The sequence below is a fragment of the Lepisosteus oculatus genome, chromosome 8 (genome assembly GCF_040954835.1).
Source record: "Lepisosteus oculatus isolate fLepOcu1 chromosome 8, fLepOcu1.hap2, whole genome shotgun sequence".
Classification (NCBI taxonomy): Eukaryota; Metazoa; Chordata; class Actinopteri; order Semionotiformes; family Lepisosteidae; genus Lepisosteus; species Lepisosteus oculatus.
The window spans coordinates 20,960,985-20,988,509 of record NC_090703.1 but is presented as its reverse complement, the minus strand read 5'-3'; the positions used below and the strand labels follow the sequence as shown (position 1 = coordinate 20,988,509).

General features: G+C 40.8%; 1 protein-coding gene across 1 annotated transcript in view; it reads left to right on the top strand.

Moving 5' to 3' along the window:
- The window catches only part of sptb (spectrin, beta, erythrocytic), a 62,585-nt gene that overhangs the window by 3,438 nt on the left and 31,622 nt on the right, over positions 1–27,525 (top strand). The window contains exons 2-9 of the mRNA XM_006632597.3: positions 9,342–9,509; positions 21,748–21,899; positions 22,559–22,732; positions 23,793–23,884; positions 24,628–24,708; positions 25,821–25,936; positions 26,556–26,668; positions 27,171–27,358. Of these exons, the coding sequence (XP_006632660.2) occupies positions 9,362–9,509; positions 21,748–21,899; positions 22,559–22,732; positions 23,793–23,884; positions 24,628–24,708; positions 25,821–25,936; positions 26,556–26,668; positions 27,171–27,358 (1,064 nt within the window). The 5' untranslated portion in view covers positions 9,342–9,361. The remainder of the gene's footprint in view (positions 1–9,341; positions 9,510–21,747; positions 21,900–22,558; positions 22,733–23,792; positions 23,885–24,627; positions 24,709–25,820; positions 25,937–26,555; positions 26,669–27,170; positions 27,359–27,525) is intronic.

Here is a 27,525-nt window from a genome sequence, read left to right as displayed (position 1 = left end):
GACAATCAGGCTGGAAACCTTTGGATGTGCTTTGCTTTAATGTCATAATATTTATAATGCAGGAGATAGATTGGTACTGTATTGCTTTCTTAGAGAAAGTGTTATTATAAGTGTTATATTTTTATAATTATCATAATATTAGTGGGGTAACTGACAAACATCCCGAAAGCAAAGGCTAGATTTTAGCTGTGGGCTTTTTTAGTCTCTCCTGTAACTCCACAGACTGTTAAGTGAAAGGACCAGAGGACTTTCTACATGAATCTGAATTTTTGACGTTCTGAAAGGAAGTGAAAGGTTACTGGCTTCTAGTTCACCAAACTCATAGACTTGTATTGACAAGATACTGCCCATAGATGAGTGCCCCTCAGTGTAGCTCATTAAGCTAATGGGAAATTACGTGAGGCTTTCAAGGTTTTGCACAGAGATATGTAAAAATGTGGAAGCTGCCTCCATGACTCCAGGTCTCTGCACAGATGCTGTTCGGACTCAAAAATGGGTGCAAACCCTAGGGTAGCCTCAAAACACGAACGCAAATCTGTTCAAAACAGAGCCATTCTAAAGCAGTGAAACCGACCAGTATGAAAAACACAGTACAGGATGTCCTTTCACATTACCCATTAATGTTGGTATCGATTACAAAAGCATTTCCCTTTCTATATGCACTTCAATTGAATAGTGTAGTAAGCTGAGATGGCTGTTATTTGTCTGCTAGCACAAAATATAAATTGCCTCAAAACATGAAGTGATGCCAAGTGTTGTTGGATTCTCAGGTGTTTGTTTCCACAGAGATTAAAGGTACTATTACACGGGAAGCTACTGTTGGTCCCTTTATTTTTCTGGTAACTGTAAAAGAGTTAAGCATGCCAATAAACATTTTTTGCAATTGCTGGACACGATCCTCAGATCAATTAGCTGCTAACATACAAAAGAACAAATTACTTTTGTAAACTTTTTTATTCTTATTTTAAAAAAATCTGGTCTGCCTTAAAATCGCAGCTCACATTTGGCATAGGAAGCCCATGGGGAAAGAAAAAAGGCCAACACTGATCCATTTAATTGAAATTTCTTTTTGGTGACTGGATACATTTTTTTATTTTCTTAGTGCGATTTTAGTTGTCTAGAAAAGGGCTGCAAAAAGTTTGACACATGGTCGATAAGGCACAGGGGGCCAAGGAGTGAACAATGTTTTTTGGTCTGAAATGGAGAGAAACTAGATACAATCAGCGGATGATGTGATCAATATTGCTGTGTCGGGTTCACTAAGGCTCCACCACACACTAGCACACACACTGGAGCAGAGACAGTCTCAGCTCCAGTTTCCCCCTCTCCTCCTCTCAAAATATCCTTCTTCCCGTCATTCATTTTCCTGAGGAGTTCCTCCCCTGCTTTACCTCGTGTCTAAGATTCCTGCACAATGCCAGAAGTATTTTTGAACTTATTTTTAAACCTGGTATAGGAACAAGGGCCATATGGATATGTAGAAATGAAGTGCAAGGAGACTGAGACTTGAGGGCAGTCACTAGTTTGTGGAAAAAAAACATTTCAATATATAAGATTATATTGTACACAGAGGTCTTGCATATTGTAGAAGGTGGTTTCATGACCCTTCATAAAAGCATCTTTGTAAGGTTCGTGAAGCAATCTGCTGCTACTGTCCAAATGTACAAAATGGGTCCAAAAGGATTACACATGGTAAAACTCCACCGTGGTTTTCACAATCTTAAAATTGTCTTGTGAGCCCTTTGGAGGGACAGGTGGCCCTTTGAAGCCGCACGTCACCCACTTTTGCGGCAGTGTTGGGGCTTCAGCCAGATGGTGAGAGCAAGCTGTTGAGTTAATGGAAGACAATGGTGATTAGAGGTCATCGATGCGGAATGTCGCAGGCTGGCTCTTTGCGGATTGTTGTTTCTATTTTAGCTGGAATGACATAGGAAGAGCAGGGTTTGTAGAGGGATTAGCTGTAATGTAGCTGTGTGCCAAGGTATTTCAAAGGTGACAGTAATATCCAGACATAAATCCAATTAGGCAGGTTATCTTGTATTGTTGTTATGAATCAGATTATGTTCAGGTGTTATTATACTGTACATGGGACGTGCATGCACAAGCCTTGGATGGTGAATTGCCGGGTGTTGAGTGTTACATGCAGGTAGCAAAGGCTGTATCCAGTGCAAATTTTCACCATGGTTTCAAAGGTTCCTATTCTGCCCAAATTTGTGAGATCAGATTCAGATCTGCCCTTTACTTGTGTGTGACATGTTCTCTATACCCTGTTACAGTGGAAGAAAGGGAGTGGCCCAGAAATGAGCCAACATCACTATCTGTAGTATGTCAGCAAACAACCAGGGCGTGTCTGTAAGAGGAGGTGCTTTTTAGACAAGCAGAATTGTCTAAAGCCATGAGGCTCACCAGGACAAGTGTACTTAAAATGGATGGATTTCTCTGGGCTTGAAAAGTGCCTATTTTGTATTGTTTAGACTTTATCTTAGTAAACTAAAATTTATTTGAATTATTTTGTGTGAAGCATTGCGGACACTTAGCAAAATAATGAAGTTATTTCAAATACGACTTCATCTGCATGGGCCTGGGTGAACTTTGCACAGTTTTTCTTAGTGTGGTATGTAATGACACTGCAAGAGACATCATGATTAAACATAGCAGCTGTGGAGCTATCTATTAAAAACAAAGACTGATTCCAAAACACCACTGACACTGAACTGTGGAGTGTTTGCAATATTTTTCTCGTAACCACAACATCATCTCTCTATTTATTTCCCTGAAACTGCTACTGGTGCATTATGCTTTTAGATTTCATTTTACTGCCTCTGAGATGTTCCATGTTACACAACTGAGATTTGAAACCAAATGCATAGGAATACACGTAGTATAGAGCAAGTTGTTGAGCAGCTCCCAGTATTGCAACTCAAATTATGTATTGTTTTGTTTTATATAGCATCTTCATAGCATTATAGCATTTTCACGCTGGGCACAATGTCACAGTGCTTTATAGAGTCTCTGTCTGAGCTGGTTGAAGGTATTCTAAAATATGAGGCTTACTACAAGCTTTATAGAAAAAGCAGGAAGCCAGAATTTTAAGTTGAGCTTCAATACAATTAAGAATCTGGTCAGTGAGACCAGGTGTGTCATCAGTCTAGATATGAACAGGGACAGATTAGAGAGAGCAGTGGGCAGGAGTAAAGGTATCTGGAGCCAGAGAGACCAGGTGTGTCATCAGTGTACTGTAGATATGAACAGGGACAGGGGAAACCTCTTCGTGAGCAGATAGCAGTGAGAATCCCACATAACTAGCCAGCAGCCATATCACCCTACAACTCACAACTGGCAACCCACTGAAGCTAAGCAGGTGTGAGCCTGGTCAGTACCTGGATGGGAGTCCTTCTGGGAAAAACTAAGGTTGCTGCTGGAAGAGGTGTTAGTGGGGCCAGCAGGGGGCGCTCACTCTGCGGTCCATGTGGGTCCTAATACCCCAGTATAGTGACGTGGACACTTTACTGTAAACAGGTGCCGTCCTTCGGATGAGACGTAAAACTGAGGTCCTGACTCTCTGTGGTCATTAAAAATCAATCATGGCCTCCTAATAATCCCCATCTATGAATTGGCTTCATCACTCTGCTCTTCTCCCCACTAATAGCTGATGTGTGGTGAGCGTTCTGGCGCCCTATGGCTGCCGTCGCATCATTGCGGTGGATGCTGCACATTGGTGGTGGTGGAGGAGAGTCCCCATTACCTGTAAAGTGCTTTGAGTGGAGTGTCCAGAAAAGTACTATATAAGTGTAAGCAATTATTATTATTATTATTATTATTATTATTATTATTATTATTATTATTATTATTATAACTAAGTAGCTTCCTCAAAATGTAGCTCTCAGGTCTGTGAGCTGACCAGAATGAGAACATCTAACTAGTGGAGAGACCTGGTCATTGGCTGAGAGGTCTAATCTGGAGCGATACTGTGGCAAATGCAGAGGTTACTGACAAGTAAGGTGCAAGGTTGTGCAGCATGGCGCCAGTTAGAATTCTTTCTTTATTACCTGGACCAAGGATCATAGCCTTAGGGTGTGTGTTTAGGTTTTCACCCATCAAGGAAGAAATGTTCTTCAGCATGCATTTTAGGGTTAAAAACAGATTGTTTTACATGATATTCTGCATCTTTGGCCAGGAGCTGCAATCTTAGTTCTATAATATTTATTAAGTTGCAGTTATCCATTGGTAATTAAGAAAGAACTAGACTTTCAAAATGAAGACATTCAAGAGCACTTGAGTACATGCTATGTGTGTTGGTCTTCGCTGAAACACTTCGCTGAAGTGTTTTGAGGCACTGCCCTGAGTAGCCTGTGGAGTGTTAATGGGGCTGTGGGCTGTGGTCAGATTGAGATGGATGAGCAGGCTGTAGGTCACTAAAGCCAGTAGGGCAACAAAGTGACTCCTTGCTTTTTTCGTTCTTTTTTCTTATCATGGTACTGAATTTCCTCATGATTTTACATTAATTTATGTGAGATTACTGTAATTTTATCAGCTGTCGAGGCCGTGACCAATAACAGGGGTCTCCAACACTGTTCCTGGAGCTGCTTTTGTAGGTATCCTTTAAATCAGGGGTGTTTCAATTCTAGTACAGGAGGGCTGGTGTGTGTGTAGGGTTTCCGTGCCTCTTCAAAGCACCAGCCCCTGAAGAGCTGGGAGAAGCTGATAAATTTGTCCCATTAAGCCATTAATCAAACAGAAACCTACAGACACACATGCCCACTAGAACCCGGATAGCCCATTCATGCTTTAAGCCATCAATTTCTTAAAGAGTGGTGTTCCATTATGTAATTCAGAGATAATTTGGAAAAAAATGAACAACATCCTTAAACCTTCCAGGACCAGTGTTCCCTCCATTAAAACATTACTTGCTTAATTGACTGATTGCTTCAACAAATATTCCTTCTTTTTGAACAGATGGTTATGTAGGGTGACCTATAAGAGTAACTGGATTGGGGCTCTCCAGGACCAGGGTGGGAGAATCCCGATTTCTGAACAGACCAGGCTCTTGCTTGTGCCAAGAGTTAAAATGGGGTCTGCACAATTTTAAACTCTGGCAATAGTTAGGACTGTGATATCAGCACAATTTATTACATTGCGTGCCTTTGTGATATGACTCCTGCAAACATTCGCAGTGTGAAATATATGTTATCTCAGACTAGTGAAATTCACAGTGAAAATGTTGAAGGAAAGCCTAAGTGAGGAAAACCATGGTAAATGGAGACGTTGCCTTTGAATTTTCATCATTCAGTATTCATAAGGACTGGGCTCCCTGGTCCAGGTAATGACAGGAGATCGTTCAGAGAAAACGATTGGCTCTTCCCAGGCGGGTAGGCTTGAGTCACCTCGCTGCTGAGGGGGACCCCTGCGAGCTCGTCTTTGTAGATAAGGGGATTCCCGCTGTGGGTGGAGCAGGGGGGTGAATACGAGTGCCCAGATAACAGGACTCTGCTGTGGCCTGATAAAATTCCCCGGTACTGTCACCACAAGCGTACCAACAGCTCCTGTTCTCCGGCAGTAGCTCTGAGTCAGTGATATACAGCCTGGAAGGACCTTACTGAAGAGCACTTGAAAAAGACCGCCAAGCTGGCCATTCAGAACTCTGAGCACTACTAATGTGAAACTTAATGCAACTTCCATAGTCTCTCTGGAAGGACTCTTAAGAAAAGCAGTAGAGATCACACAAGCTGTTCACTTGGCAGATGTCTTGTCTAGTTTAAATATATCCTCACACTATGAAGGCATAGCTTTCTGACAAGTTTGGTTTTAGCTTTATTCTACATCTGTCCTATTGTGTGGCGGTTCGTCATTGTGCATTCCCTGTTGTCATTTGTACACTGAATGGTGCACAGCTTGTACAGTACAGTTGTTTGACAAAGCCAACTAATTTGAGAAGAACCAGTGTCATATTATAGAGTGCTGATACATATAATTTTCCATTGTCTTCCTCTGAACTTGGACCCAATTGTTGTCCGTAGCCACGGTGTCTGTGAAGGCAGTGTGTTTAGCAGCGTGTTGTTGAGGTGACCTCCTAACCCCCTGGTTTCAAGACACTGAGTGGGCAGGGCAGACAGCTGCTGCTGAACCTGCAGTTGTTGGGATATTTAAGACAGGAGCTGTGCTTGAGAAAGGAGTGTGGCAACTGCAGTGGGAATATCTTTAGCATTTGCTCAGTGCAGCTCTGTTTATGAACCGAGTGCCGTGGGTTTATTTTAAAAGAAGGGAGGTGGTCTCGGCAAGCAGTCGAGCCCAAAGCAAAAAAATTGATGCAGCTGAGTAACGTCCTATGTTATCGATGTTTACATTATGGTGATGTCATATTTGCTCGCTGCAGTGTCAGAAGAAAGCGTTCTAGTGGGTATAATTAAAGTTGTCCATTTGTAATCCTAGAAAACCTTCTTATTTGTAGCATTGCATTCTCTTTGATAAGCTGTGTCCTGCAATAATATGAAATAGTTTTTTACTAAACTACAGTACTTAAAGAAACTCAACCAATTATGTTGCAGCTCCAAAGCTGAACTCATTGTCATAATGTACATTTAATACTAAACACTTATTCAAAATGAATATACTGTATCAAAGAACAGAGCAGGGGCACAGTTAGGTAATTACACATTTAAATCACAATTAATGTTTTTTAACTTTTTAACATTTTAATTTTTCAAACAAAACAGGCTAAAAAAGTCCAACAATTTCAATTCTTGGGTATAATCCGTCAAAGCAGTTTAATAAGAAATTAATATTAATCACTCCTATTATTGAGATTCTACATTGAATTAATCAAATTTTCACATTCATATCAGGCATGTGTTTAACGTTATCAGACTTCTTCATGAAAATCTGTTTTTTCATTTAACACTTTTTCACCATACTGGTGTCAGTGAATCTGCTCTTAAAATTTGTCAGATTATTTTACCTTTTGTCTTACAAGAGAACGTAAATGTTCAAATATGCTTTTAAATGACTTGTTTCTTCCTCTTATTCTTGCTTTAAGGACCAAGAATCCACGAACTGCTATCAAATAATCTATTTTGAATCACAATTCTGACAAAGAAAAAAAATTCAGAATTAAAATTTGCATTATACATAATACAGGATGGCACGGTGGCACAGTGGTTAGTATTGCTTCCTTGTAATGGGGTGCTATCTGTGTGGAGTTTGCATGTTCTCCTCGTGTTTCTGGTGGGTTTCCACCTACAGTTGAAGAACATACCAGAAAGTTAATTGGCTTCTGGGAAACTGGCCCTGGTGTGAGTGTGTGGGTCCATGTTTGTGTCTGTGTGTGCTTTGTGGTGATGGACTGGTGTCTCGTACAAGTGGTCAGAAAATGGATGGATGATACATAATACACACAATATCTTATGCCCAAAAATATTTATTCCCTATATATATTTTTGGTAAATAATTATGGAATTCATTGTTGAGTACTTTGTTCATGTGAGAAACTACATCTACATCAGTTTGCATTTCACACACAAGAGACTGCTTAAATGTGCACTTGAACTCAGGAGATTTGTTATAATAGATAAACCAAATCTGAAGACATATAGTACTCTTAAGAACATGTACAATTTATGCTTCTGTAGTGTAAAAATCACATAATCAAACCTTTCTTATTTTTTATTAAACATTTTAAACATTGTTTCAGCCCAAAAATGAATATGGACTTTGTGGAAGTGGTTTTAAAACTGAGGCACTTCTTTATGCAAAGAACTATGAATAATTTTGTTGAAGTGGACTTCTAACAAGAAAAGGAAGGCTGGAAGGCTTGTATCAATGAGTTACTATCAAACAGGCTAAGCAAGACAAATGGCCTTCTCTTGTTTGTTACCATTCTTATGTTCTTAGACCAGTGCGGTGCACAGTAACATTCTTTGGAGTTAAGGGTCATGGGTCTGTGAAAAACACTTTTGCTAGAAAGAAGAAGTCTTCTTTATAAATAATTCCACAGTGGTACGCCTGCCGTGGAGAGCCATGCAACTGGCCTACCACGATAACCAACGGCCTGGACAGCCCAGCCATGAGAGATAAGAGACGGAGACTTATCAGGCACTTTCACCTGCACTCTATGTTGCCGTTACTGTGCGGTCTGGGCAAGGGGCGGAGACTCTGGAGGTGGTGAAAGGCTCTCCTGCACTCAATCAGATGTTCCCCCAGAAGACGCATAGGCTTCACTTACAGTACTCATATCAAATCTGTTGTTAGTCTCTTTTTTTGGGCTCTTTTTGGTTAGGCTGGCTTGGAATTGGAGTTTGCTTTCAGTTTAGTTGTTTTCCTTATCAAAAAATAATAATTACATAGTAGTTACAGTATGTCTAAAATTAAAAGTATTATAAATACCATATAACAGCTGCTGTGTACCAATTGTATGATGGAATAAAAACAGCTGATACATTGTATAAACCGTAAAACACATTTTTGTAATAAAAAGGTTGCATTTGGAATTAATTATCTGCTTTTCCTTGGGTCATCTGTATTTTTGAAGTCATCAGAGAGAGAATCCCAAAACAGAGAGAAAATATTATGTTCCCCAATAGTCTTGATTGAAAGAACTGTTTGCTTAAAGCAGGTGAATCGCCATCATTCTTCAGTCCCCTCTTACGACGGCTTCTGCTTCTGGGTGGTTCTGCTATTGGAAACCCAGCAGAGATTTCTGAATTCCTTTACTGGCTGAGGGGCAAGATCACATGTCAAATAAGAGAATCCAGCACTCGCAGCAACATCAACCCACACTCCTGGCTGTGTGGATTAATGGGTTCAGGAACTCAGTTTCCATTCTTATGAAATGGACTTTTTGATTGTGGTTTTCCGTTTTCCAAGCCCACCAGTGACAACAGCAAATTACAAAGGTTTCAGAAACATTCTAAATGAAAAATAAAATGATAAATGCAAATCTGCAAAATATATAATTTATCTAGTTTATCTATTAGCAGGTTCCATCTTTCAGAGAAATTCTTCATCAGCAATCTCAACAACAAAGGTCATCTTCTCCATCCCACAAATTCCTTTTGTTACCAATAACCACTGTCCATAGGTTGGAGAGTTCTGTTTATGCCACTTTAGTGTAATAGCCTTTTTTCTTTGCAGTTGCCAATAGAACTGGTTTCACCCCTAGTACCGAGTAGAGTAGGGATCTCTTGGCGATCGCATTGGTCTTTGAGTGCCATGCTACTATTTGCACTCTCAGAATTACAGAGACAGGAACAGCAAGGGCATAAAAGAAGAGACACTCATCACCGAACCTAACCTATTAAAACATGGTCTGGGCCTTCAGAATGATAAGCATGTGTGTCTCTTCCCAGAGGGCCACGTCCGCGCCAGCATGACTTCCACCACCGACTTCGACAACGTGGAGATCCAGCAGCAGTACACTCGCATCAACACGCGCTTCGAACTGGGCGACGAGGAGCTGGACAATGACAACAGCTCGGCCCGGGTCTTCGAAAGGTCTCGCATCAAGGCGCTCGCAGGTGAGCTGTGCCATGGTGCGCTGGGGGACGTGCTGTTCAATCGCTTGTGAAAGACGGCGTGAAGATGACATACTGTAAAGTTGGGGCAGATAATAGGAACATAAAAAGTCACAAATGAAAGGTGGCTGCTTAGTCAGTTTTATTAATCTAACTGATTGTATTTTAATCATCCCCGAGCCCATTAAGATTACCGTTGAACACCCCCAAGGATTTAACATCCGTAACTTATCTGATATCTGTTCAAGATATCAGAAGTTTGCTCCTCACATCCACAACTGCTTGTGTAAATGCCTGTTCAGTGGCTAATGTTCTCTGGAGTCTCTTTCCTACTGGGCCTACTGAAGTGCTGGAATCATTATTAGTGCTTTCTACCATATCCTTTGAAGGGTGATGAAAATCTAAATAATACTAATAATAATACAGTGAACCTAAAACTGTGATGCCAGGGCAATAACTTTACATCACTCATTTGTGTTTTTGAAATGTCAAGCACTTTAATTCTGGCCTTGTGTCCCCTTAAGTTGGTCTAAGTAATGATAAAAATATAGTTCTTATTTATAAATACATTTATAAACACACATAACATAATGTAGGGCTCTTTTCAAGTGTTTAATAGGATTGTGTAAAAATGCTATTTTGGTGTTAAGGTACACATGAATATAACATCCGTACCTTATCTGGTAATCTGGTATGAATATAACATACCAGATAAGTTATGGATGTTATATTCATACAAGATTACCAGATTTCTCTCATCTCAGGATCTTTGTTTTATATCTATTTAAAAAAGTGATGTGTTCTTGCTCTGCTATGAAGTTAATGTTCTGCTATTCTGCTATCAACAATTTTGCTAATGGGCGGTTCTGCTATTGGAAACCCAGCAAAAATTTCTTAATTTTTTTACTGGTGGAATGGCATGATCACGTAACAAATAAGCCAATTCAGTATTCATAGTGGGTTAGCTGCAGCCAGTATTGTAAGACTGTTTACAGTGTTTGATATCAGTCTTCTATCTATGAGAACATTTAACAATATTTCAGCTCCATCTGAAACCTCAGCAGATAAAGTGTTGCCAGATAATGTGGAGTGAAAATGTGGGCACAATGTTTTTTTTAGCACAACTTGCATTTGTGCCCAATATTTTAGGGCTTAATCTGTGACAGGCTTTTAAGTTAAGACTTATGAGTTATTAAATATAGATGCTATTTGCTGTTGGTCTGTTGGATCTCCTTGTGCAGCTACTTTCTATTTTAGCTAATGCCGCATTAGTGTGGCCATCCAACCTCTTAAGTTTTAGTTTTAGTTTAGTTAGACTTTGCCTGATTTCTGGGAGAAATGAGAAATTTGCTTAGCGTGGTTACCAGTCACTTCAGTGTCTGCTGAAGATGTGCAAAACCCTGTTTTCAGCCACTCAGAAGATCCTGTAGATCAGCAATATAACTAAATCCAGTGGGTCTGTGCTTTATAAAGTTGATTGCCAAGCCTTGCCAAATCTTTATGTGTTTTCCCCATACTGGTGATGCTGGATCCAAAATAGAAAATAGCTACCAGAAATAGAACTTGTTCAGGTCTGGCCAGGCTACGTTTTAAAATAGTGAACGATCTGCAGACTGTGAACTGGACAAGTGAGTGTTCTTCATGGCAAGATAATGAGTATACTTGGTGTCTCTCTGGCACTTTCTGTGAAGATGAGGAAGGATGGTAGAATTTTTAATTGTGCAGTCTAGAGCCTGTGCCTCTATAATTAAAAAAATAAACAGATAGGGTTTTGAGTTAAAATAGCTGTTTCATTAGCACATACTGTACCAGATACTCTTCATTAAACATGTAGTCTGTACTGCTTTGAATACCAAATTAACTTTTGAATGTTCAATACAGCATAATGAATTGATTTTTAAGATGTTGTAGACTAATAATGGCGAAGGATAATAATAGAATCAAAGAGAATTGCATTGCAGTTATTCTCCTGCCAAGAGTTTTAAAATAAACTCTCATTTATATAGTGCTATCTGTTTCTTAGTTCCCATTTTAGTGCTGTTTCTTAGTTTTAATGGACCTGAATCACAGAGAATTGCTGACAGTCTACTGGCAAAATAGGTGAATTGATAAGATTCCTGTCCTGGATTTTCTTCACAATGCCATTACAGCCCAGGTAGAGACAAGTGGTTTTAGAGCACTACTCCCACTGCAATTATTTTTCCCTCTAGTAAATGTTTTTTACAAAGGAGACATGCTGTAGAGGATAGCTCTTCAGTATCCCATCAGTTTATGTCAGTATTCTTCAGTGTTGTACTGACGCAGGGCCTGGGACTCAACCAGGTTGACAGATGGTAACCTAGCAAGACAGCTGATGTTTGTGTTTTGGTGTTGACTTTAAAAACCAGTGGCTCATACTTCATGCTGGAATAAGGATCTGAACATGGGTGGGAGTGCCTCTCCTCTTGTCAATTAAGCTCTGTTGCCTTCTGGTCTGGCACAAAAGAGGCTGTCGCCCCCTCCCAGCGTTAAAATCGTGTTTAGTACTGAGTGGATCTTTTTTGCTGCTGTTACATCAGACACCTCTTTCTTGAAACTCAGAGGAGGCCTGAGAAACGTTTTCACTGGTATAAAACTGCAGATTTGCACTGCTTAGATTTTATCCAGCTTGTGTTTCCCAGTGTTTCAGCCTCACAATACCCCTTCATACCCCAGCTGATCTGCCTTCAGAATTAACCCTATGAATACCCCACCAGATTTATATACAACACCCAATAGCATGCAGTATCATCCAATTGCTTTGGTGACATTTGAAGGGGACCTTCAGCCATCTGAAGAGCCAGAGTTGTCCCTGGACAGCAAACACAGGTGCTGTAGTTGCTCTAGGAGACACAAAATTGTCAACTTCGTGTCAGCTTTCTCAGTTCATGTCAGCTGCATTTGGTTTAAGATGGTCTGTGGGTAATCTTTTATTTCATGTGTCTCAAAGGGATGACTAGCTTTGTATGCAGCAACTCTTGATGATTAAGGATGATGTAAGGAAGCGACTGCAGTGAACTTGTCAAGAAAAACTAATTATTTATTTCTTGTTTTAGTAAAACAAAGGCCAGATATTCACAGAAGAACAGTGGTTCTGGGATTAGGATGTGGAGACCTCTAGTGGTCCTCAAAGCTGGAAAGTCCAGAAAGTCTGGAAAGTCCAGAATTCACACGGCTGAATGGGACACACTTATCCTTGCTATTGCTACATTAGAATATGGTAAATGCTGTATGTAGGATTCAAATTCTGTCTCCAGAGGGTATTGTTAATATTAAAACATATATTTTAAATTGCAAACTTACTTTTACGACAGTTCAAATTTGTAGACTCGTGTAGAAAATTTGGTAAGGGGTCCCCAAATCAGTAAATTGATATTGTTGTTTTATTTCACATGGAACTAATCGATCATGTGAAAGCTTAGTTTGGCACCACCTTGTGTCGTGATCCTTTAATAGAGCCCAACGGTGCAGGAGTGCACTGAGGATAGCCACCAGCTGTGCCAGTGGTCACTGACAGAGGCCACATGGCCTGTGCGTTCCTCACATTGCTCAGTGACGGATCATAGCAGCTGTTTCTCCACACTGGCCATTGCTCGCATTGTTGCTGGGCTGGTTATCTCCTGCACACATGTGGGTCAGTTGTGAAGGAACACTTTTAAATAGAGCGGAGCTGTTTCTCCTAACAGATGCCTGAGGTTTTAAAGCATTTTCTCAATTCAGCCTTGCCAATGGACTGAGCACATAAAATCATTTCAATGTGACTCTGCTTCGACATTTTAAAACAGGACCTCCTGCAGGCAGCTGGGCTTTAAAATATTTGGTGTAAATGTGTCTTATGTACATTTACCTGTACAGTAAGCCTAGATAATCTGACCAGTTCTGATCACAATATATTTGTCTTCCGCAGTTCAGCAGCATCTGATTGAAAAGGGTCAGCTGGTTGTAATGGCTTTGTGAACTTCATGTCATACAGGTCTCTGCATTTAGGCAATCCAATTTTCACTTTTTCAGCAAAGGTGTGTAAATCAAATTTACCTGCTGCCCAGACAGTGACTGACAGTTTTAAAAAATTATATAGTAGTGCATTCAAATCCAATATTCCCACAAAATTATTGTTTCAGTCCTTGTAGTTGAGACTTAATGTACATTTACATATTTTTGTATTAAGCAATTGCAATAAATCTTGAAATCCTCTGAACAAAACTGAAACTCACAATAATTTTGCAAGTCTATTCAGGAGTGTAAAGCACTATTTAATCTGCATCCCCATGCAATGAATCCACACACTTTACAATTTACAGGGAGAATACAGCAAATGGCTTTTGCCTAGCAACCAGCAATTTAAGAGCTAAGGAATTGAGAAAAGGGTTCAGCTTTTGTAATGGCACTGACATGAACAAAATGTAATTCTTATTCTTTTCCCAAATCCTGTGTATTCCTTAACCTTAACTTGCCTTGAATTACTTTAAACCAGCCGAAAAAAATAATTTCCAACTTAGATGAGATTTCATTTGAAGCTGTTTCAACAATTTTGACAATATTTTTAGATTTGACCTTTCCACCATTAAGCTGTTTGGCTGAAAGTGACTGTATACCTGAGAAATTTAATACTTTAAATCCCTTAATCCTGATAGACGTCTGATTATGAGGCACAGCAAAGTTTTACATATTACAGAACGTAATGGATTACAAAATCATACGCTGTTTACTCTGCTGAATGAAGTCTCAGGGTGGTCAACAAGCTGAGTCTATAGCTCTCGTATTTAGACATTAAGAAAAGGTTATAATAATAATAATTGCTTACACTTATATAGCGCTTTTTCTGGACACTCCACTCAAAGCGCTTTACAAGTAATGGGGACTCCCCTAACCACCACCAATGTGCAGCATCCACCTGGATGATGCGACGGCAGCCGTAGTGCACCAGAACGCTCACCACACATCAGCTATCAGTGGAGAGGAGAGCAGAGTAATGAAGCCAATTCATAGACAGGGATTATTAGGAAGCCATGATTGATAAGGGCCAATGGGAAATTTTGTCCAGGATGCCGGGGTTACACCCCTCTTCTTTTCGAGAAATGCCCTGGGATTTTTAATGACCACAGAGAGTCAGGACCTCGGTTTTACGTCTCATCCGAAGGACGGCACCTGTTTACAGTAAAGTGTCCCCGTCACTATACTGGGGCATTAGGACCCACATGGACCGCAGGGTGAGCGCCCCGTGCTGGCCCTACTAACACCTCTTCCAGCAGCAACCTTAGTTTTTCCCAGGAGGTCTCCCATCCAGGTACTGACAGGCTCACACCTGCTTAGCTTCAGTGGGCTGCCAACTGTGAGTTGCAGGGGGATATGGCTGCTGGCAGGTAGGGATTGGATTAAAATGATTCACACACCTGGCTGTTCAGATCAAAGCATCATGAGTTGACTTTAAATGCACTACCAAAATGAAGCAATTGGCAGAGTGCTTCATGGTTTGGGCTTAACTATAGTTAACAAGGAGCTTTCTGGTAAATAGCACTATGTTTTGTTGGATGCCTACTAGATTATAGTGATGTCACTGACTGAAGTGCCACTCCCCCAGTCAGAGCGAGCTCTCCTATCAGGTACTGTGGAGTTTACAGTATGTGACAAAACTTTGCAGGTGGGTGTCTTAAGAGCATGTCTATTCAAATACACATGTAAAGTAGTTCAAATTCAGTAGAGTTATTTCAATTCAATGATAATAACAAAACTTTAAAGAGTAGTGGGCATTTGGTCAATAGCACACAGGCTACAAGTTACAAGCTACTTTTTTAATTGGCACATTATGTATACAGTATGTTGTTCACAATTTGTATAGTATTAATGAGAGGCATATGAAAACCACAAATTAGAGGCAAATAAAATAATTCTGTTGTACACAGTATGACACTCTTTATTATTTTATTATCTGTCCTCTTTCTAGTACTATGTTGGACTGGCATAACTTCAGTATAGTGATTTCTGTAGAGATCTTGATCAGTGTTGTTTCTTTAGTTTGTTTCCTAATTTAGTTGACAATCCCTTTGCCTAATTTTGGTCCGGAACCTAATACATCTCTCAAGACCAGAGATCCAGTGACATTCAGAATTATTATTAAAATGTCAAGTAGGAATAGATCTTGAGTTTTTCAAACAAACAAATGACCGTGATTCCACGTTGTTACTTTGTGATTAGTTCAATAAATACAACATCTATGGTAGGGTAAAGTGATCTACAATGCTGTAACCCCAGTTAGGGTAATCGGGCATTTCTATATTAGAAACTCTAATAAGAAAGAGTTTGATAACCTAATTATATAACAAAGCAACACTGTGCACTTCAAAAGATTGTGTGCACTATGTTCTCCCTCCTGTGGTACAACAGAGCAATGATAGTTCTCTGTGCTTTACAGAAAGCTAACAGTATTGGAGACGGAATTACAACTAGTACTAAAAAATGTTAGATTGAACAGTTTTCACAGTTGACAACATCTTACTGATCATGATCTTCTGAGATTCATTGAAATTTGCAAGCCTTTAGTGGCTAAAGAAAGTACTGGCCGCTGCCTAAACTCCAAATGAAATAACAAATGTGTCTCATTGATTTACAAGGAAAGCCATGATTGTGCTCCATATTTTAAAGTTTCATGCTTTATTTCCTTCTTTACTGGGGTGGTTGTTAAACCACTTGGAACCTGTGCCACTAAAAGAACAACAACAAAAAAGATATGCTGAAGTTCAAGAGCACCACTCTTAGAAGTCTGGTTACTATTGATGGTCACTACTCCCTTTGAAGGGCCCAGGGGAACTTGTGATGTTTGTTTGCTAAATGTCTCTTGTGCAAACAAAACGCATTGATAAAAGGAAGGGCGGCTCAGTTAAACTCTCTTCGCTTCCAGCAGTAGAAAACAAGGAACTGAGGGGTTGTTTCACTACTTCAGCAGGTGCACCACTACTCCACAGTCAGTTACAATACTAGCACCCTTTTTCAATGGCAGTACATTCTCCCAGCTACTCCTTTTGTTGTTTCTGCAGTTGTGCTATTCTGCCAAGGTGTATCTCCAGGATACCCAGGACAGTGTGCACTGAACGTACCACTAGAAAACATCAAACCTTATTTTGTTGTCATTACCTAACCTTCATCTAATTAAAAAACAACCATGAATGCACAAGGCTCAGCTGAAATGCAGATAATGAGATTGGAAATAGTAAAATCGGGCAGCCTTGCTTACAAATCTGAGAGGAACAGGGTTATCACATCTCTGCTCACAGTGTATTTCCTTTCCTTATTGTCCAGATATAGAGTGAGGGTGGGAGAGACAGAATATGTGTATTTTCTCTACTTTCCAGTTTGACACATCAGTTTGTAGATAGACACAAATGTCTGATCGTGCATCATTTAGAATTGTTCTACAGAATGTGCAAAGGCACACGAGCTTCATGGGATGCAAACACGGTGCAAATGCCTTGTAGAGCACTGAGCAGAAACCCTTCAACCGCTTGGCTGTGCCATCATTTCACAGTCCTCCCTCCTCTCTGTCTGCCACTCCTGCAGCCAGTAGATCTCTCATCTTCCATAGAGCACGGCAGGGAGGATGGGGAAGATTCCTTCTTCCTGGTCACGCTGTCAGTCCCTTGGCCATGCAGGCTGAAATCCCGGATTCCCTTTATCCCAGATTCCCCACCCACTATGTTGCTCAATCCTTGGAATAGTCTGAAGCTAACTGAATACTCTTTTATTTAGTAGTCAGGTGGTCGCAATATAAGACCTTTAAGATGAGCGATTACTGTCTCTGTGCCTGAATTACTAATGTGAATTAGAAATTGATTTTAACCATTTTCCTATAAGCTTAAATTTCTATAATACTTTAATGTTATTCTTTATGTAACAGAAAGAGAACCCTGCCACAATATTTCACATTTTCTACTTCTGAGTATTGCACCTATTCTACTTCTGAGGCTTGCCTGCGCTCAGACCCGAATTACATCATTGCTCAGGACCAGAACGAGGTCTCTCTGTCACATTCCGTGCATGTACGTGTCTTATATGTGGCTGTTAAATGAAGGACCGAAGGCATTACAGCAGCTGAAACACACGTAGTGGAGGAAAAAAAAAAAGATCAGAGCAAGTTCAGCTCATGGTGCAGGATGATGTGTGCTTATGTCAGCCTTCGCTATAGCCGGCCGAGGCAAAAGGAATTAAAGATCAACTTGAAAGCAAACAAAAAAGTCTCCCAGACCCCTCCCCCTTGCGAAGCGTGGTGCCAGTGGAGTGAAGTGCGGAGGCTGCCTGCTGAGAGCTTCTCTGGAAGGCTACCTGCAGGCCGGGACTCTCCTGCTCCCAGGGAGCCCTGCTCGTGCTGTGCTGCCTGGGACCGCCCGCCGCCATGAGACGAGCCCGCTGGCTGAGTTACAGCACTTCACACATCTCCTTCATCTCGCTCCTGGACGGACGGTTCAGGCAGTTGCAAGGTACAACCAGAGCTGTGACGTGTGCAGTTTTTCTTCTGCTGGTGCGGGTGTGAAACATTTCAGCTGACACAGGAGTGCAGAGCAGCGTTTTGAAGTGGCAGTGCCCCAGTTGTTCGTTGAGTTAGGTTTAAATATTTTATAATGCGGCGCTGTAAAAGACCGTTTCCTGCGTTACTGCAGAAGAGCATGTTGTGTTTCTTTTCTCTTGGTAGAATCTGAATGAGGCTGAAAAGCATGCAGTTTAAAGCTACTGTATATAGTGCCTTTCATCTGCTCCTTGTGTGAAAGATTTCCACAGTGCACTTACAGCACAATGGATCTTGGAGGTGAGGTTACCTCTCACCCATCTTCCAGGGAAGTGTTTTTTACTTTGTGGAGATCTGTGTAAAAATAATCTAATATGAAGCTGCTCAAGACTGAAATAAGGTGGTATAACGCCCATAACGCCTATTTATTAAAAACTAGTTTTTTTAAAAAACGAGACATTTGGGGGGGCTTGAGTCTTCTTGGACCAGTTTGTGTACCAGTTCTTGAGACATTGATACCTGAATTGATGAGAAGCTGTTCTGGAACTTGATTTGAGTCCTGGAGTCTGGACTTTGCTGGCTCAAATCTCTTCCTCACCCAATGTGATTGGGGTTCTCTAGGCTGAAGCACACATCTGGACAGATCGCCACAGGGGTTGCGATAGCATAAGCTGGGTATCCTCACACATTACACAGTTTGCAATCGTTTGTATTCTCAGGAATACAAAGGTTTTTATCAATGTAAGGATTACAGTGAAGAACCATGAATGATGTTCTTTCCCTGTCTCTTAGTACATGACAATTTATGAATGATGCCATATTGCATCCTTGTACTGTGTCTAGATGTGGAAACTTTCTGTCATTCAGTGGGTTTTCATTCTTTCCATGCTTTCATTAAAGTATTACAGTGGACAGTGTCTTTATCATCAATGTCAGCTGAAAACTGAAAAGTTCATTCACTTGTGAGTTTGTAGTAAAAGGATTCAAAATTGAATATGCTCTGAAGCTGATTTTTAGACCTAGTAAAGTTACAGTGCTTGGCATAAGAAGGAACTGGGGAAAGTGAAATGCTGATTCTAATGCTCATAGCCTGGGATCTTCAAGAACTTAGCACTTCCTAAGCGCTGTAAGACCCATAAGTTGATAAATTCCCCTTGGTTTATAGGATCTGAACTCCGAATCAGTGGGTTTCAGGTGATAAACTTTTGCTGATTTCTTCACGAGCAAAAATGAGTAGACATTTTGCTTGTTTGCCTTTTAAAAAAAAAATTATGCTTCCAAGAACTGGTATGAAAATCCACACAAGTGGTTCCATTGCTCGTCTCGGATATTTGAGCACCCGAGTTCTGTTTTACATCAGATTACTTCAAAGGCACAATGCTTTCATTGTGCCCTTCCAAACTTGCCAGGACATGGGGATGTCTGGGAGAGAATAATAATGAGGTTTACTCTCTAAAGCAGCCCCCACTCCATGCCCATGTTGATATATATTTTGGCAACTGACTGTGCAGTTAGGAGGCTGACATCACACTATGGCCAGGGTGCGGTGGAGACAGGAGGATTGTGTTGTGGACAGTGATGGACAGGGCACGGGGAGCTGGCAGGAAGAGTGGTCCTGGGCAAGGTCGGTAACTTTCTCTAATGCGTTACTTGAATGAGGCTAAAAGACACATTCCTTCTTCCTTCTTTATGAGTGCTGATTTCACAATCCTTTACAACCATTTGTGCAAATGTCTTTACACCCACACGCTTATTCATAATGGTTCATAACAAAAAGTAGCATCAACCAAAAACTGAGAACATGAGAGAGAAGTCAGGAGAAAATGATGGAAGACTCAGTGAAGGATTTGAGAACTGACAAGTATTTACTGTAGGCACAGCTCAGTACTAGTGGTCCTGATACATTTATGTTTCATTTCATTTTTCTGGATGTTTTTATGCCTGTTGTTTTATCATGTTGTGTACTGTTTATGAAGGAGTTAAAACTGTTTATTAGCCTCATTCATGTGCAGAGCAGTTCTGTTAAAAAATCTCTCCCGACAGACAGAAGCTTTTTATTATGTTATCTGTGGACTTGTGCATTACTTCAGATCCTTACTGTGAACAATGACCAATAACTGTTTTCAGGAAATTTTGCAGAGCTGTGCTTGTTGGTTTATTGTTGGTGGTGTTACTGACAGTTTGGCAATCAAGCACACAGATAGGCTTTTAGAGATTGAATTTAACAGAAGATGATGGATTGCAATAATAATTATTGTATGTACATAATAAATGTCAATACCATCACCTGATTCTCTTTTAAGTATCTTAGCTGTACACTGTGGTACTTTTGATCAGTAGTGGCTTTATATACAGTAATCTACTGACAACAAAAATGAGTAAACTGAAACAACTAAAACTGAAAGTTCTAATGAATGAACCTAAATTAAGATGTACATGAAGGTTTGGCTTTATTTCAGTTTTAGAAACTTAATTAGATTTTTATACAACAAGGAGATAATCCAAAGCATACTGTTAATACAGTCCATGGTTGACGCAGGTTCTGAAATGACTCCCACATGAATCTGAAACTACTATAAAATAACCATATCAAAATTAAGAAACAGTTAATATTTGTCACTAATAGCTGTGGATTCCTTGTAAATTAAGCTTGTCAAACCGCTGTCTGACCTCCACACAATGAACAATCCTACTGAGAACAGCAGCCCCCCTGTGTTGGAGTGAGGCGATGGGTCCCATCATTCGTTGGGAGCATCAGTCTATTAGCCATTTCTTAACCAGTGTTGTTCTTCTGGGGTGGCATGTTGGTGCAGTGGTTAGCATTGCTGCCTCGCAGCTCTGGGGGCCTGGGTTCAATTCCTGGGGTGCTACAGTATCTGTGTTTGTATGGACTCCCTGTATTTGTGTGGGTTTCCTTTGAGTGCTCCAGTATCCTCCCACAGTCCAAAGGCATACTGGTGGGTTAATTGGCTTCTGTAATATTGGTCCTGGTGTGAGTGTGTGTGTATTCCTTGTGAAATACTGGCATCCTGGGTGTATCCAGCCTTGTGCCTGTTGCTGGCAGGATAGGTTCCCCAGCCACCCTGTGCTAGATAAAGCATTCAGAAAATGGATAGATGGATGCCTATTCCTCTTATAAAAAGTACCCTATGCAGTAAGGCTTCTAAGACTGACGGAGTCTGATTAACAGAACATTTGGCCCACGTTATGTGATGTTAAGATTACTTTGTGAATATAGTTTAATAAACTTCAAGGTCTCATGTCTCAAGGTGTCATGTGTATGAGATGTTCAGGGATTATTTATTACTAGGAAGTGAAAATAGCCACGCTGTATAAATAGTGATGCAATGAGTACTACCAGGGTCTGAGTTTTAACGTTGTTTTTGTGATCAGAAATAGGGGCAAACTCTATTACCCATGAGAACTTACCCTTGATAGGTGCATGTCATTCTACTACAAGAAGCAGCAGAAGTTATTGCCCTGTATCAGGTTCCTGTGACATTGGGATCATACCACTTCTGAGATAGATTAGCCGAGAGCATGTGCCCTCTCCGTGTCTCTCTCAGCTGGGACTGGTTTTTACTCTGTCGTGTAAAACTGGTCTTTTAAAGGCCGCACTAATTGGCAGGAGGAAGAGGAAGACGTCTCACAGTAATGCGAGTGCTGAGTGACAGGTGCAAAAGCTTTTCTTCTGAAGATTCTCATGAATGTGCGGCTCCTTCACAGACGAGCGTGAGGCTGTACAGAAGAAAACCTTCACGAAATGGGTGAACTCTCACCTGGCCAGAGTGAGCTGCCGGATTTCGGACCTGTACCTGGACCTGCGAGACGGTCGCATGCTCATCAAGCTGTTGGAGGTCCTCTCCGGGGAGCGACTGGTGCGTATTGGTATCTGACAGCTGTGTTATCGCTGACTCTTCCTGGAGAATTCCTACCCTGTGACCTGTTCCACAGCGCACAAGTAGACCCACTACTCACAGAGGGTCCCCCAAGACACTGCTGTAGTTTTCACAGTCTGATTTTTTATATAGTGCCTTTTAGTGGTGAGCAATATGTCAAAGCATCTTAAAGTAGCAACAAGTCAAGACATTTCCAGATCAAAGACCTATAGAACAGTTTTTGTTCTTTGCATTTGAAATGATCACAATTCAAGTACACTTTTTACTACATTTAAAGCATTATCACAAAATACCTAGACTGTATAGTTAGTAGTGTTTAACAATATATAGTAGCACTATATATACAGTAAAGATAACAAGTTAAAGGAAAATCAAAACTGATGTCTTCCCTCACGCTATATGTGTCCAAAAGTGTAGAGATTATAATATAAAATCCCTTAATTTCAGTTCTGTGCTTTTAAGAAGTATTTTGGCTCAGTGTTTTACATTTTGTGTGTATAGTTGTGTTTTTGCCACTGGCCTGTAATACTCTGCACTTAAACATCACCTGCCAGGTGTTTGAATTTTTCTTGCAAGAAAGACTTAGCTAAAGTTCAAAACAAGACAAAGTAAAAAAGAGGAAATCCTCCCTGTCCCAGCCCAAGCCCACGAAGGGCCGGATGAGGATCCACTGCCTGGAGAACGTGGACAAGGCCCTGCAGTTCCTCAAGGAGCAGAGAGTCCACCTGGAGAACATGGGCTCTCATGACATCGTCGACGGCAACCACCGCCTCATCCTGGGCCTCATCTGGACCATCATCCTCCGCTTCCAGGTGAGCTGCACGGCTGACCTCTTATTCATATACAAGCTCACCCCTGCATTTTCTACCTTCCTTCTCTGTGTCACAGAGAGGCCTCAGATGCTCTGTAATGTTGCGTATTCAGGTAGCTTTGCATGCTGCTCCATTTCTAGCTCTTTTAGCTTGCATTGTTTGTTCTTGTAATCATAGCTGGTCAGTGCATTGTTAAGGTCCGGATCACTTGTGCACTATTGAGACGTTGGAAATGTGAACAATGAAGTGTTTCTTTTTTTAAAGCGCCCGGCAAACAATGTGGGTCAAAGTTCTGTTGCACAGGCCTGAATCATCAGTTGTCAGATGCCAGCTCTGGCATGTGTCTGATAATACTTAGGAGAAGCCGAGATTCAGCCGGAGAAAAAAATTAAATTGCATGTATTTCAAATTAATTTCAAAAATAGTTCCTCTTCATTTCTGGTGGTTCAATAATAATCTCAAGGGTGAAGTTATAAAAGTAGAAATAAATCAATCACGCTCAAACCCGATGAGCTTAAAGAGAACCTTTTTGAAAAGGTGGTGCTGCCAGTTACATCTATTTGTAAGCCATATTCTGAGAAACGTATTCTGAGAAACTCATTACTTTATACTTGCTTAATATCCAATATATAATATAATATCCAATATATCTCTTAAAACATCATAAAGAGGGTTGTCATGGCAATGTGGGTTCAGGTCAGGCCTGGGGCACCTTCTGTGTGAAGTTAGCATGGTCTCTTCATGGCCATGTGGGTTTTGTTTGAGTTCTCCAGTTTCTGCTTTCCATGGTAATTGGTGTCTCTAAATTGTCTGTATCCTGTCTTGTGCCCAGTGTTTGTCAAGTTAGGTTATGGCTTGCTGAAACCATATGCTGGACTAGGTAATTGTTTAATCAATTGTTAAATCAAACCAAAGTGAAACATAATTGTATCATACATTGCACTAGATCTAAGTTTTTTTTTTAATATGTTTGTGTGAAGCAGTACTTTAAAACTCTATTTATGTGTAAATATAAGATGTGAACCTTAATATTATTACGTGCTATTTCTCTTTTTTCCAGATTCAAGATATTATAGTGGAAACACAAGACAGTCGAGAGACGCGCTCAGCGAAGGATGCTCTGCTCTTGTGGTGCCAGATGAAGACAGCGGGGTAGGTAGTCGGGACTAGGACTGAAAGCCATCAAGGTCCCTGAAGCAGTGACGGGGTCCCATAGGACAGGGACAGGGCAGATTTGAATTGAGACCCTGTGGCTGCCCCAGGTCCTGTGAGCGTGCGGAGTTATCGGAGAGAGGGTCCTCCTCCCGCTGCTCCACTCTGCTGTGGGCTCGCAGTGTGAGGGAGAGTGGATGTGACGTTGCAGTCTGTTCCTCTTCTGTGCTGAATAAAACTTAGGTGGCAGTGAGACCCTCGCTACATTAACAACCAAGGAATGGAAAAATGACAATTCTAGATTGAATTTCTAAATTTTTAAAGTATTACTACTATTATTTATTATTATAGTGTTGTTCATGCTTATAGCAGTTGGACCCAAATGAACACTTCAGCTATGACAGGGTTTGCAAATTTTAAAGTTTAAAAATACACAATTAGTTGCAGGCCAAATTGTCAAAGGTGAGTGGTTGTATTGGGGTTAGGGAGACTTTTTTATGTTTTTACATTCTAAACATGTAAATACTTATACAAAACCTGTAACATGAGCAAAAGATCTGCAGTACAATCATGTAGTTGTGAATACCCTGCCCTCTCTAATTTATCTACCTACATTCCCACATTCCTTCACTGCCTAATGCATTTCTCAGACTTCTTCACAGACTACTTCATTTAACCTAAAGTAGATTTTGCACATCTGTAGATACGCATTTCCTGTCTGTTCTAATGGTCTTGTTTTGCAGGTACCCGAATATAAACATCACCAACTTCACATCTTGCTGGAAGGATGGCATGGCCTTCAACGCTCTCATCCACAGGCACAGGTGCTGAAGTCACAGATTCATCCATTCTAAACATTGCTCCCCAGAATACCCCATGCATGCGCAATGTGCAATGCTGTGGTCTTTGTACTGGACGCAGTGCTGATTATTAAGAGCTGTAGAGCTTCATTATGTATTCTTTGCAGTGGCTAATGGATTATCTTTAATATATAGAAACAACACTTTCAAAGCATGTTGGTAGTTTATACATATTTATACATTTATACTATATGCTGATTTATACAGTATGTACAGTATAACGCAGACCTAAAAAATGAATTAATTCATGCTATTAATAACACAATAGGCAACAACAGGTTATAGAAAAGAAGATCAATGAGCACTGTGAGCTGAATGACCCCTCCCATTCATAGCCATTCTTATTGCTAGAGAGGCTCTACATAATCATGACATTCTTAGACCATGTAGCAAAAAGAATCCAATGCCGTTAAGCACTAACAGAGTTCACTTATTTAGACAGGAGTTACAGATACCGTTCATTAATGATGGATGTTTGCATCCACATAGATGGGTGGGCTACAAAAAAGTGCCCAAGTATATATTGCTGCTAATGTACTTTTAACATACGTGAACCAAGTATTAGTCATTATTCCCTTACCACCCAGTGCAGCCAGTGCAGCCAGTACATAACATTGGCTATAGTCTCCCTTTCTGAGGTGGGGGTTGGTTGTACTGGGAACCACCCCCACCTCAGAAAGGGAGAACATAGCCAATTGAACCCTTACTTCATGCCTTTGAGAAGGGGTAGGAAACTGTACCTGCAGCTACAACCCCGCATGAACACATGAACCCCAGTCAGACAGGCACCCAATCTGAAATCAACCCCATGGACCATGAAACTGCCTCCACACCACTGTACTCCCAGTCTTAATAATCAAATCTTTCTCCCCTCATGCTCCTGCATTAAACTAAAAATCCTAAAAAGGTCTGACGAGGCGCAAATGGCTTTCTTTAAAATGCAATAACCTTGTTAAAATTTTAACGAGCTGCCTATGCCTAGTATAATGCCGTGATGAATTTCTTTCCGAAGAATAAAAAATGAAATGCATGCCGCTGCAGGAATAACCCTTGGTTTTTATTTTTTTCCCTGTCAGACCGGACCTGGTGGATTTTAACAAGCTGCAGAGATCCAACCCCACTCACAACCTACAGCATGCATTTCAGGTCGCGGAACAGAAACTAGGCATCACAAAACTGCTTGATCCCGAGGGTAAGCTGACTGGATATGCCATTTGAGTTATGTGTAATTATTCCCTACAGAACAGCACACAAGATGGCTGAAGCCTTAACCTGCCTGGAAATCAGTGTCACTATTAAGAAATTAACAGATTATCAGAATCCATTTTGAAAAGCTGGAAAATTTGCCTACTACTAGCCTTACAGATCCAAGAAACTCATTGTACCGTTTATGGAAAGCGCACCATGACTCAGTTTGGGCTCAGTCTGCAATCTGCTGAACTCTTTTAATTTTAGTTACTTTCACTCATTAAATGGGGACTGTAACATACTGTAGATGGTTAATATTATGTTTTAGATCACTATCTATCTACATACATGTATTTCTGTGCTGGTATAACACTTAGCTTTCATCTTATCCTGTGATGCACTTCTACATGTTAATTGAAATGTTAGTAAGTGTGTGTATTAGGCACTCACTGCCAGCTCGTCCTCAAATCTAAAGAGTTTCTGTCATTGATGGTAAGGTTAATTTGACAGCTTTCATTCAATTGAGGCTTGATGGCAAAACTCTTTTGACATAATGGAGTGATACACTGCCTTATTTGATTGTCTTGTGTATTCCAACCATTGTGGATTAAATCCCTCTACAGATGTGTTTACGGAGAACCCTGATGAAAAGTCCATCATCACCTACGTTGTGGCATTCTACCACTATTTTTCCAGGATGAAGGCGCTGGCTGTCGAAGGAAGGAGGGTTGGCAGGGTAAGAAGACATTAATATTGGGCATTTTGTTATCACCTGCTCCATTTTTAATTGCATGCCTAAACAGATGTCAAGGCATGGCTCTTTTCTGGTGAGTTTTATTACATTTGCAGAGCTCTACCATGTATAGATTAGCAGCCTTTCACATAAAGATGACAGAACAGCAGTTCACCACAGAGGACAAGAAAGAAAAGACGCCAGTGCATGAGTCTGCTAGCTTGGACCTGAGCACCATTCTTGATGTGATGGAGACTGTGATGCAGAAAGCTGCTATTTATGCCTTGAGTGCCGAAGTACTGGACATAATTGGACAGGTCCACTGTGAAATTGTCCATTGTAACATGGCGGGGGTCTGTACTTCTTTTTTTGCGTACAAATTGAGCAGATCATTCATGTCCAGTCATCTCAACTCTCTAGAGATGCAGTGGCCTAGTACTGACACCCATACTCACACTGCAGTATGACTATTACATGTCCTGTCTGATAAAGATTTGTGTTTCAGGTGCTTGATCATGCCATTGAAACAGAGAAAATGATCGACAAGTACGAATCTCTGGCTTCAGACCTGTTGAACTGGATTAAGCAGACCATCGTCATTCTGAACAGCCGCAAGCTCGCCAACTCGCTGACTGGAGTACAGCAGCAGCTGCAGGCCTTCAACTCTTACCGCACCGTGGAGAAGCCCCCAAAGTAAGACGAGCTTTCTCCAGCATTGTTACAGGCAGTAGCAATGTCCAACAGTCACTTCACTGTCCTGTGAGCATGTCATCTCTGCATGTGGGATTCCAAAATCCAAATGAGTCTGATTACGTGTTTTTTGAATCTTATTTAATATTTATTTTCAAAAAGCTATGCTA